The 12,236-nt window shown below is 47.0% G+C and overlaps 3 protein-coding genes across 3 annotated transcripts; 2 read left to right on the forward strand and 1 right to left on the reverse strand.

The window, feature by feature from the left end:
• Positions 1-2,671: 2,671 nt before the first annotated feature.
• F5B22DRAFT_108091 (uncharacterized protein) lies at positions 2,672-4,483 on the forward strand. The gene has a single exon (XM_047968733.1). It carries the CDS (start codon positions 2,761-2,763, stop codon positions 4,246-4,248), a length of 1,488 nt encoding a protein of 495 aa, XP_047831611.1. The 5' UTR covers positions 2,672-2,760; the 3' UTR covers positions 4,249-4,483.
• Positions 4,484-5,668: 1,185 nt separating this feature from the next.
• Positions 5,669-8,062, forward strand: F5B22DRAFT_108099 (amino acid permease/ SLC12A domain-containing protein). The gene is made up of 3 exons (XM_047968734.1): positions 5,669-7,552; positions 7,637-7,786; positions 7,909-8,062. Exons 1-3 carry the CDS (start codon positions 6,090-6,092, stop codon positions 7,946-7,948), a joined length of 1,653 nt encoding a protein of 550 aa, XP_047831612.1. The 5' UTR covers positions 5,669-6,089; the 3' UTR covers positions 7,949-8,062.
• Positions 8,063-9,725: 1,663 nt separating this feature from the next.
• On the reverse strand, positions 9,726-10,853 carry F5B22DRAFT_603240 (methyltransferase). Its single transcript, XM_047974727.1, has one exon. The coding sequence runs from the start codon at positions 10,698-10,700 to the stop codon at positions 10,017-10,019; it is 684 nt and encodes a 227-aa protein (XP_047831613.1). The 5' UTR covers positions 10,701-10,853; the 3' UTR covers positions 9,726-10,016.
• Positions 10,854-12,236: the final 1,383 nt, after the last annotated feature.

A 12,236-nucleotide genomic window follows, 5' to 3' on the forward strand; every position in this document is an offset into this window, starting at 1 on the left:
ATATAGTGCCTATATAAGATCAAGTAACGAATACTCTGAGCTAGATGAGGATGACTTCTCCCATCCATGGATCCTTTGAAGGGCGTGAATTGGACTAAAATTTGAAGAGTAGCTGTCTAAGTCCTGCAGGTGTGGTGGTAAAGACGTCCGTCGTTGGTGGGCTTATCGGAAGCCTTCCAATACCGAGAAATCGATGTCCAGACTTCCCTGTCTATGATGTTCTTACCCTCTATAGCAGTTATCTGGTAGTAAGTATTAAAGTAAGAGAAAACAGGTTGGTCTAAAAATAATACCTCTATAAATACGGCCTCCCCATTGCCTTCACATCTTACCATGTGCTCTCCAGACCACGGCCTCCGTACCACTTCCACGAACACAATATCGGTGTATGGCTTGAAAATTAGTGACTTATATCACATAATTACTAATATCACGGTACAAACTCCCTCAAAGATCTTTCTCAAGATGTATGTTGTTCTTACCTCAATTTAGTGGTTGATACTGGCCGCGGCTCCTTTCATAGAACAGTAGATACTGACAAGTTTCAGGAACTCATACAAAGTCAACACCACAAGCACCAAAGCCACCTACGGCAACCAATCTACCACGACGTCTGGCCGATCCTCCAAGAATTCTCGTCAATCATCCAAAAAGGGTCACAAGAAAGGTGGGAAGAAGCCAGAGGTCTCTTCCATCGAGACGGACCTACTTGGAGTAGGAAGTCAGTTCTCGGGTGCGGGCAATCAAGCACAAAACTGATGGGACCTAGAAGGGGCCTGGCATGAGCCAAGGCTGTCTCAAGATGTGACAATTTATCATCGACAGGAATCATGCGATTAGGTTGGGCGTGTTGATACATTTAGGATAGGCTATAGCATGAACAGGAAAACATAACCAATGGCCAGCGTAGTCTACATCTAAGTCAAAAGAGAATATAATTGGAAAATAGAGGCGCTCGACAATCTCAGGTGTTCTATGCTCGTCCTCGTACTCGTGAATGGATGGTGTTGCGGGTGAGTCACCCCCTATCGAACTCGCCACCGACACGAGACGGGATTGCAAAAGCAAGTTCAGATACCGGCAGCTCAGCTGTGGGTGTCAGGGATAAGACTTATCTCTGCTGTTATGCTCAAGTCAATGCGTGCTACCTGACAAATTGCGTAGATGCGCCGGGAAGAGTGGCAGGCATTGTTCGGAGAGGCCAATTCTTAGGTTTTGGTGTTTTGTCCTTCTCAGCCTTCGCAGTTCCCGTTCGGCATTAGCTACTTCCCCATGTAAGAATCGACATGGAAGAATCACAGAACAAAAATTATTGTATAAATAAATAATGTATAATAAATAGAAAAAATAAATAAAAATAAAAAAACGTACAACACCGAGGATTCGCTGGTCGTCACCGACCCAACTACTAATTCGGCGCTCACCGGCTTATCTATGGGGGAGCGGACGGGACCCCGAGTTCTCCAGTGGCTATGGTCGTACGTGACAGAACAGGCATTAATGACGGATTATATATCAAATCACAGGAACATATACTGATTTGTGAATAGTGAGGAGTCTATATTCAACGACGAACAGGGCAATTAGTCCAACATGGAATAGTATTGATAGTACTATAAACTTCTTCCAGTAGGTCTTTAACTTCTCAACATGCCTCTGGGCTTATGAAATTGAGATAGCCTATCTTTGATTACTGCAGTGCATGTGGAATCATCATTACATACAATTGGCTAGTAATAATAAAATGAAGCCGAAAGCATATATCTACAGTGTCTCAAATGATGATTATTATTTCCTCATTCTGCAGTACATGGTATTCCGTGGAAACTGCAATGGTATTGAAGCTAGATTATTATTGTACTATTAACACGAGAGAGAGAGAGAGAGAGACAGCACTACTGATTATCATGACTTCAGGGGATGGAGATACACTGCAGTGTGAGTTAGGTATGTCATTTAGCTGTCGCTGAGAGCGCAAATACAATCGGTGGTCACGTAGCATTGCAAATATTTGATCAAGATAGCCTCATATAATCAGAATAATTGTGAATCTGGCATAGACATAGTTCATCAAGTACCATAATTGAAGACTTGCTGAATACCGGCTATTCATCACCTCATCTCTGCTTACGGGTGTACAAATTCACTCATGAGAGCTTGATTATAAATCGGCCAGACTGAGTCTCTAAGAATGCTATTTTGAGTCGGTGAATATGTAAAATACTTTGGTAGGATAAGTTGCCTATACCTGATGGCATGTTATGTGGAATTAATTATATTAATTTTTGGATGTGACATGAGCTTTGAGGCGTAACTGAGGCAGGCCTGTCCGTTATCCTTATCCTTATCCTTATCTCATCTAATCTAATCTTATCTTATTCCATATTCTGTCCATATCATTAGTTCAGCCACCACCGCCACTTGCACTGATGCGCCACAACTACTGGGATCTGGGGAACGCCAGTGAGCTTCCATGTTACATCAGCACCTCTCATCTATCTCATCCACCACATATCACATTCATACCCTCACCATCTCATACCTATAGTCATAGATCACCTAGACCATCGCCTAGATCATAATATCATCCGACTCTCTTTTCTCCAAGTTCTTCTTCCTCAAGACCCGTCGCGTATTCCTTTTGTAACTACTATCTTCTCGAAATACCTGTTGCCCCCAAGCTTGCGTTTGGCTTCATTCTCCGTCTGATATATCATGATGCAGCCGTAGTACAAGTAACATCACAGACATATTTATTCAATGTGTTCCATTGACCGTTTCAAGGCCCCATGGGTCGCCGATTTACGACGAGCTACCTCCACACGCTCTGCTGACTTACCGTCGTACCCAAGCTCTGACCCCGAATCTTTAGTCTCGGTGTCTCACATAGCGTCCTTCGAAATAGGCACAGGCGCTTCCATCTACACTCGATCGCTGCTACCCGCGATTTTAAAAGCGAAACACGAAATAATTCTAGTGACATGCTTCTGGGCGCAGTCGTCTACTCTCAACGCGTTGCGAGAGACGCTGCAACAGCTCGCCACGCTACGAGCAGAGCACGTTCGCACATCGCATCCAGATCGCAGAACGCTGTCACCCTTGAAAGTCCAAATCTGCTTTTCATCCCGATCTTTCTTCCAGAAGTTGCTTCACACAAGGTCCAGAGATGGATACATATATCCCCGGTCAAAATGGGTATCGAAGCTAGGACTACCCGATCCCCAGCTACTGGAGGCAGGTCTCATCGAGTTACGGGTCAAAACCTTGTTCTTTCTGCCTTTCAGCGTCATGCACCCTAAATTTCTTATTATCGACCGTGAGAGGGCCTGGCTTCCTAGCGCCAATGTGTCATGGGAGTCGTGGCTGGAGGGCTGTGTTGAAATCACCGGAGACGCCGTCGCCTCCCTACTGAGGTTCTACTGTAGTGTCTGGGATAGGGATTTGAAGATGAACGGAGAACCGCCGGCCATTGGCAGCTTGCAGCAGGAGGTTGATAGCATACTAAGTCCGGGTACAGCTAACTTCACCTCAATCCAGAGTCCAGCGACGCACTTGATAACACTGCAACTTGACAACATCCCAACAATATTATTGCCTTCATCCCACCACTCCAACCCCCAATTTCGCCCTTTCCCCTGGCAGCAGTTTCCAGGCCCACCAATTACTCCTCTGAACTGTGCTATTCTCCGCCTCTTAGCTATGGCCGAAAAGAAAATATACATACAAACACCCAACCTAACATCTGCAGCTGTCATGGATGCCCTACTAGAAGCGCTAACTCGAGGCATCGACGTAACTGTTGTGACAAGCAAGGGGATGATGATTCTGGAACAATTACTGACGGGGGGCACTATCACTTCGTGGTGCTTGCGAGCATTCGTCAAACGGTATGAAAAACTCGTGAAGCATCCTATGAATACTCGCGGGGAGGAAGACTCCAATGGTATCCTTGATTTGGAAGGTCGCCCATCAAGACCAGGGTCTCTAGAGATATTGTATTTTCACTCACTTCAAGAAAACCAGCAACAGCAGATTCCGGAAGAACCGGTTCACTCGCATCTGAAGCTGGTCACGATCGACGACGAATATGCTGTTCTTGGATCAGGCAATATGGACCGCGCAAGCTGGTTCACAAGTCAAGAACTAGGAATTCTGTTCCAATCGAATAGGCTTGTTACCCAAGTAAGCGATGCTGTCAGCCAGGCGCTTCGAGGGAGGGTCTCTGTTTTCTTCAAATCTAAGCACTAATCGATATGCGGAATATGATAAGCAATTCGGACAGGGTGGTTTAGTGACCGATTATGATCATGTTCGGATACCGGCTGCGACTCGAGTCTTTTGCATGCACTGAGACACACAGGATAATTCAACCGATAACAGGCGTCTTTTTTTTTATTTTTTTTTTATTATGATTGTGTCTTTTTTTTTCTTTTCGTTCACCACCTCCCGTTGCCCGGCCGAGGCTGGGACTCGACAGGATGATGAAAATCCTCCTTAGTGAATCTTAAAGGCAGCCGAGGCAAACGAGACAGGACGAAACGGGATTAGCTTTGATGGCTAAACTGCAGTTCTAGATCAGATACACTGAGGGGGGCCTATCACGAAGAAGGTTTATCTCGGCCAATTCCACCTCCACGCGCGTAGCGTCGCCACCATGTCTCCCGATCCCCACGATACTAAAGTGCCCCAATCCTCTTATTGCCAAGTTCCTAGTTTTTCATCGCCGTTGGCTCGACCCACACATGCCCACATTTCCGCACTTTTTCGGCTCCTCAGAGTTCCTCAGCAATTGCTCTGCCATTATTTCTAGAGCGCTGAGAGCGCCAAACGCGATTAATGGAAAATACAAGCGCGCCCATTCACACTCAATAATCTTATCCCTCGCTTCGTTGCGTGGTACCCTGTGCTTGAGCATCGCTGTTAACGTTCTACACGCGAGGTAAGGGATAGAAGAAATGCTACGACGTAGGCAGACTACGTTGTATCCGGAGGAAATATGAGAAAAACTTGGTATCCAATTGCAGTTTGAACAGGGGATATCTGCAAAGCGACCTGCAGCGCCCTGTTCATTGGTAGATGTATTGATGAACTCTCTCAAGTCTCTCATGTGATTAGCAAGCGACGCCTATCATACAGCTTGATGGTAAGTCACTCCCACCTTGAGTACAGGGATAATCTCACCTCACCTTCAGGTGTGCCAAGTGTGTTGTGGATCTACGATCGCGAACTTTTATCCTGTTTACCATAGCACCCACGATCTTCAGAGCTCAACAAATAGTACAGGACATTTGACAATACCCGCAACAGTCCAACAAAGATTCCAATGCCTCGTCTCATGAGCCAAAACTGGCTCATCTCACCATGCAATTGCTTTTTACCTAGGCACCGCCCCTGGCAGTTTTCCAATTGGCATCTGCTCAGCCAGCGTTAGGACTATCTGACGTTAGTTTGATTCTACCCGATGCTACCATGTTGCCACCAGCTCGGAGCCGCGCTTGAGCCAAGCCACTGGAATCGCTCTTTGATCCTGCATGGAAGATAGATACCTAGGGCTTAGTGACTGGTCGCTTGAATAAAGCCCGAGACAGGCCGCTGTAGGCGCATTCCACCCATTCTAGATGCATCTTTGACGGGCCTCCTGATGTGATAGCACTCTCACTCCCTATACCCGAGACTCTGCCCCAGTTTGTGCAACTATACATGAGCGAAGTAGAATAAGACTAAGCGTACCCAAACCCGGACGTACCTTTCCTTTTCACGTAGTTCATTCCCCTCTATGAAAGGCAGCCTATGAGCTTCTGATTCTTGAAGCCTCTAGACCTCTACCTTCCTCTCAAAACATTAGAAGACAGCCAATTCTGCTAGCATTATCACTTCATGTCTTGCGATTACTGACGCCTTGAGGTAGCACGAACAGTTAACCCCTAACTGCACACAATCCTGCAGCGAACATAGTTTGCACCAAGGGAGACAGTGGGGCTCACTAACTTTCTGTGCAGAACTCTGCTCGATTACTTAACGCAACTACTCGACTACCTCAAAGGGGGAGCCTTAGAGGACAGAACCGCCTCCCCCTCCAACTTCCTGGGATGGCGGCGAACGTGGAGAACCACGGCGACCTTGATATGCCGAAAATTGCTACGCCGGGCATGGCTGAGTCGGAGCATGCCGAGTCCGTGGAGCTGGGGAAGACGGATGGCACGCACCGACGGCTCAAGCCGCGCCACATTCAGCTAATCGGCATCGGCGGCACCATCGGCACCATGCTGTACGTGCAAATCGGCAAGGGGCTGATACAGGGCGGCCCGGGCAGCTTGTTTCTGGCCTTCACGCTGTGGTGCACCGTCATCCTCGCCGTGACCTTCTGTCTGGCGGAAATGGTGACCTACCTGCCCATCTCGTCGCCCTTCATCCGGTTCGCGGGGCGCTATGTCGACGAGGCCTTTGGTTTCGCCGCGGGGTGGAACTTCTTCATCTTCGAGGCCGCGCTCGTGCCCTTCGAGGTGACGGCCTGCAACGTCATCATCCACTACTGGAGCGACATCGTGCCGGCCGGCGGCATCATCGCTATCGTCCTCGTGCTCTACGCCCTCATTAATCTCATGGCTATCAAGTGGTACGGCGAAACCGAGTTCTGGGCAGCCCTGGGGAAAGTCTTGCTTATCGTCGGCCTGCTTATCTTCACCTTCATCGTCGCGGTAGGCGGTAATCCCCAGCACGACCGCTTCGGCTTCCGCTATTGGTACGAGCCTGGGGCGTTCGCCGAGTATTACACTACGGGCTCGCTCGGCCGGTTTCAGGGGTTTCTGCAGTGCCTCATTTTCGCGTCGTTGGCCGTCGCCGGCCCCGATTACGTCTCCATGGCCGCTGGAGAAGCGGAGAATCCCCGCAAGGTCCTGCCGAAGGCCTTCAATGCCGTGTTCTACCGCTTGACGACCTTTTTCTGTCTTGGATCGCTGGCCGTGGGCGTGCTAGTCCCGTACAACGACGCCGAATTGAAGGCTGCGTATGAAGAGAACAGACCTGGTGCTGCGGCTTCGCCTTACGTCGTTGCTATGAACAGATTGGGTATTCCCATTTTACCGCATATCGTCAACGCGCTCGTCTTGACGGCTGCTTTCTCCGCTGGAAACAGCTATGTGTACTGCGCCTCTCGATCGCTCTACGGACTCGCTCTCGAAGGGAAAGCACCCAGGTTCTTCATCAAGTGCACTAAGAAGGGCGTGCCGATTTACTGCGTTATCCTCGTCCTGCTCATCGCGCTATTGTCGTTCCTCCAGGTGTCACAGGGCACTTCCGTGGTACTCAGCTGGTTCGTCAGTCTTATCACCGCGTCGCAACTCGTCAATTACTGCGTCGTGTGCTGCACGTACCTCTGCTTCCACCGCGCGTTGAAAGCGCAGGGCATCAGTCGCGACTCGTTGCCGTATAAAGGGTATCTGCAGCCGTATGCGGCGTACTATGCGCTTGTTGCGACGTTCGTATTCACCCTCGTAGGAGGGTACACTGTTTTTCTACCGGGGAATCGGGACGTGGCTAGTTTTCTTTTCTCGTAAGTCACATGCTTCCCTGTCTCTGAATTGGGGTACGAGAGAAAAAGGGTTGGTGGACTAAGCTAATTCTGGACGGCATTTAGGTATACCTCTGTTGCCGCCTTCCCGATATTATATGTCGCGTGGAAAGTCATACATCGGACGAAAGTATATCAGCCCGCTGAGGTTGATTTACAGCAAGATCTGGATGAGGTCGAGGAGTATACGAGGAATTATATCCCGAGTCCGCCGAGGTATGTACGATGCGAATCTACACGTTGCTTTGTTGCAGCGCTTTTTCTCGATTCATTATCTTTCTTTGAATATTACGAATTACTTAGCGTTGACCAAATGTTTACTGACTGTTGTATCACAGGAACGGGTTTTCTAAATGGTTTAATATACTGTTTAGTTGATGTAGCGGAGCTGGAGGAGATAGGTAGTGTATATACGAGCTTGGGTTGTATTGAGAAATGAAAGTGATACCCTGGTAGAATATGAGAATACAAAAATGAATGACTCTACGGGTGTGTATAAGATTATTGTGAAATTATTCATGTAAGACTAATTGCTTTTTTTTCGATGAAGTGAAGGAATCACGAACGAAGCCGGATTAGTGGCCTCATACACATCTCATCTCACTATCACTCTTTCAATCTCAAACTCACCGTTCGCCCTGAACGAAGCGTAGCGTGCCCGCCGCTAATAGTCGAAGACTCACCATCACTACTAGGCACATAATCCTCATCCTCATCCTCAGAATCCATCTCCTCGCTGTCGTCTTCAAGCCAACTAGACTCCTCACTACTCAACTTCTTCACATTCTTCCTCTCCACCTTCTTTTTCATCTTCTCTCTCGCCTCCATTTCCTTTATCAACTTCTCAATCTCATCATCCACATCATCTGCTTCACGCTTCTGCTTCGGACTAGCCTCAATACTCATTCCCTTCTCCGCCATTTCCATCTTCCATCGCACGTCCTCGATGACATAATGCGGAGCGCGGAATCCTTCGAATGTGCCATTTGAAGAATATACGTGCTGAACAGGCATGTTCATTTCATGGGTTGCTTTGCGGACTGCTTGGAGAAAAGAGGTGTTGGAAGATTTGACGAGGAGATAGCGCCGTGGGGGGATGCTCATGAATGTCACGACTTCTTCGTTGGGGCGGAGTTTGAAGCGGAGTTTGAGTTTGGAAGTGTCCATGGTGGATTGATGTGATTAATGAATGTGTAATATGAGTGAAGTCTAGGTGTGGAGTGATGTGTAGGAAAAGCGAGAAGTGAGTTACCAAGGGCAACGAACTGATTCACTGCTGAATATTGAACTTTGGAACTTTGTCTGAATAGAACTGTTGAACTCTGAATTGCTGATATTGACATTTAGTCTAATACTCAAACGTGAGTAGCATAATTCAGCGACTTTCGAACGAATATTTGTATTCACGATTCTCACAATAAGAATCCTAAGACAAAGCGATTGATTACCCTCCCTAATGGCCTTGTTCTCTTAACAAGTGCTTTCACACCATCATCGGAAACTAAGAAAGAGATCACTCCTCCTTAACATGATAATACCATTACGTAGGATAAAGAAGGTGAGATTGGGGGGTAGCTTGCTTACTTACAAAGGGTTAACAAGATGATCTAACCATGCCATGCCATTCCCTATTCTGTTTAAATTTATAAATGACACCTATTAGAGTAGATACTAATTATTAATTTAACACGGTTAGCAATTTAACCACTTTTTATTAATAGTATTAAGAAAATACTCACTGACATCCCAGTCTGTGACATGAAAGCTGGCGATGGGTATCGTATAAGGAGACGGCCATCCTCAGTTGGTGACTGAGCTTAATACCTTTTGTTGCGTAAAAAAAATGGCGACACGTGGCTATAATGAATCAAAGTTTATGGTGACGAGTCGTTGTTGCATAACTCACCCATAGTCGTGTTCTCAACTGAATCCTCTGCGACTAAGCTGCATTGGCAGGCTAAATTCGGTAGATCCGTGTCCTTTGGATTGCATTTGACTAGAGCAGGATAATAATACTTACACGAGCTACAAAAGAAATATTTTGTATTACACGTCGTATTCTACTCCAAGACAGAACTTGAATTAAGATAAGCACGACTGGTGACTTTTAAATCACGGTCACATTGTGAACTGGTCAGTGAAACCTCAAGTTAGAGCCCTGTTGCTAATTTTTTTTTCCCCCCTTCTATTTGTCAACCGAATATATTTAAAGGTCACCTCAGATCATTAGAGGATTTTTAACCTGTAATGGGATAAACCAATTGATGAGATATTGAAAGTGATGCGTTATCATATTTTGGTGAAGTCGCTAGTTGAGAAGGGGAATCTAAGGCAGCCGGGGTTGCCCTCAGGCCACAACAGAAAGTGGAAGTAGAAACTCTTGATACAAAGCCTAGTTCACGCCGCCGTCACCCAGGGTCGTTTGACTTTTTTTATAACGACTCGCCTAAGCCTTATCGGCATTCCTCTCATCGTGAGAAGAATCCTTCTTTCGTGCCACCACCCACATAAACTCAGCGCCAAAGTCCGGATCATCCTCTTCCAGTTTCCCATCACCAGCCTCGAATATATCTACTTGCAGCAAGTCGAATCCGATCTCTCTCAGCAACGCCTGATTCGCGTCGACGTCAAAGCTGCTCCAGAACATTCCGTAGCCGAAGAACTCGCCATGGATCTCTTCCTCGTCGACGGTCGCCAGGTTGAACACAAAGACGCCGTTGGGCTTCAGCCAGCTGTGGATCTTGACGAGCATGTCCTTGAGCTTGGCCCGCGGGAGGTGGAACAGCGTGTAGAGACTGATGGCGCCGTCGAAGCTCTCGGGCTCGAAACTGAGGGCCGTCATGTCGCCGGCAATGAGCTCAGCGGCGGGGAAGCGGGCCTTGGCCATCTCGATCTGCTTCGTCGAGATGTCGTTGGCGACTACGCGCGCTCCCTTGTGGAGAAGCAGTTGCAGGACAGGAACGCCGGGGCCACAGCCGAGTTCTAGGATGGATGGCGACGGCGGCATCTCGTCTAGGAGCCTCTTGGCGTATCTGTCCCGCGGGGACTTCTGGCCCTCAACCCACTGCAGATACCATTGTGTGATGTTGTCGTACGCGTACTCGACGATGCCTTCTGGTGCGTCAGACATTGGTTCTTCTCTTCCTCTCTTTTTTCCGCCCTTCTGGAGAATCACAGCATGTAGTAGATACAGGCGGCGTGTATCGATAATCGATCGAATGATGGCACGCGAAGTTGACTTGCTGATTGCCGCCTTGGCATCGCAGCTTGGTGGTGTGGTGGGGTTCGTCCCAACACCAGTACAGTGACCGAGCAAAAAAAACGGTACAATTTGAAAAACCACTCGCAGAATACTATATTTCTTAAAAAATCTAGAAAATTAACATAACAACTTATACATTACTTATATATAATTCTAAATAGAGAAATAATTATTTTATATAAATACTTTAAGAATTTCTTTCTTTTCTTCTTTCAAAGCTTTAAATTTTATTATTAAATATAATATATAAAATTTTTATTTTTACTATTATTAAAATATATTATAAATCATGTTCTATTATAACAAATCAATTTTTACTTATAATAAAAGAAATGATTTATTAAGTATTATATATAAAGATTTTTTAATAATTTATTATCACTTAGAATTTTGAGTAAGTTGGAATTGAAAAGTGTGAGTTTTCGCGTTTTTTGGTGCGAATTCACGATGGTACCTTTTTTTTGCTCCCCCACTGTAGGTCGGCTCCAGAATTTCTAGGCACAGGCGCAGGCAGGTTCTGGGGGCGGGACGCACTGTTACCCCAGACAGACCCAGACGAGATCGAGATTCGTCGTCTTGGCTTACAGACAACGTAACCATGCGTTACTTGATCGTGAAGCTTGTTTGCTTGATTATGCTTACTTTGCCATAATATACCACCGTAAGTAAGTAATCAGAGTTGGGTATCAGATTCGCACGCATCGCACGAAGTATGCCGATGAATACCACTGGCTCATAGTTGTCACATTCATCATCGCTATCGTGTTGCTGACATGACATAGGTCTTGGCGTCTTTCTCATCCCTGCTGACAACGTAAAGTAAGCCCTCATCTTTGAGATCTACCCCAGCGCAGAAGACCTTGTCGTGCGTGCTACCGATGATGAGAGCCCTCACTTCGCTCCGACTCGCCTTGTCATAGACATGGTAAAGTTCCCGCTCTAGGTCTTGCAACAACTGCTTCAAAATACCGTTTCTCGCTTTCGGCCGGTTGAATTCGAGGATCACAATTTACCCAACGTGGGGTGCGTCGACGCTGCTAGATAGGATGGTCGGACAAGGTCGAGTGATTGTTGCTACATTTGATACCGTTGCTGCGTCATCCCTTGGGGCTGTCCAGCGGGGATTGACAAAGTCGTTGAGTGTGTGTTGAGCTTGAGTATTTGTGCCATTGGAAAGAACCTGGCCGGCTGGGAGTCGTAAGGGCTTGTCTATCGCCTCCGATTTGTCTCGCTTGCCGGTATAACGAGTTCACAGGGCGTCGGTTTCGAGACATTTAAGAGTTTCAACGAACTCTGTAATGGTGAATTCGCAAGAGCCATCCGGGCATATCTGCATCACGATCACAGAGCCCACTATAACCCCTCTTTCCGGATGACGGGAAGATTTGACGCAGCTGTCCCTAA

This window comes from Xylaria bambusicola, assembly GCF_022495145.1.
Source record: "Xylaria bambusicola strain CBS 139988 unplaced genomic scaffold F5B22scaffold_16, whole genome shotgun sequence".
Classification (NCBI taxonomy): domain Eukaryota; kingdom Fungi; phylum Ascomycota; class Sordariomycetes; order Xylariales; family Xylariaceae; genus Xylaria; species Xylaria bambusicola.

What these genes read in the sequence shown, in the direction of transcription:
- F5B22DRAFT_108099 (XM_047968734.1), top strand. Translation starts at nt 6,090, where the DNA reads ATGGCGGCGAACGTGGAGAACCACGGCGACCTTGATATGCCGAAAATT. An exon ending in GTGGCTAGTTTTCTTTTCTC is followed by an intron (nt 7,553 to 7,636) that starts GTAAGTCACATG and finishes GACGGCATTTAG; the next exon opens with GTATACCTCTGTTGCCGCCT. An exon ending in TATATCCCGAGTCCGCCGAG is followed by an intron (nt 7,787 to 7,908) that starts GTATGTACGATG and finishes GTTGTATCACAG; the next exon opens with GAACGGGTTTTCTAAATGGT.
- F5B22DRAFT_603240 (XM_047974727.1), bottom strand. Translation starts at nt 10,700, where the DNA reads ATGTCTGACGCACCAGAAGGCATCGTCGAGTACGCGTACGACAACATC.
- F5B22DRAFT_108091 (XM_047968733.1), top strand. Translation starts at nt 2,761, where the DNA reads ATGTGTTCCATTGACCGTTTCAAGGCCCCATGGGTCGCCGATTTACGA.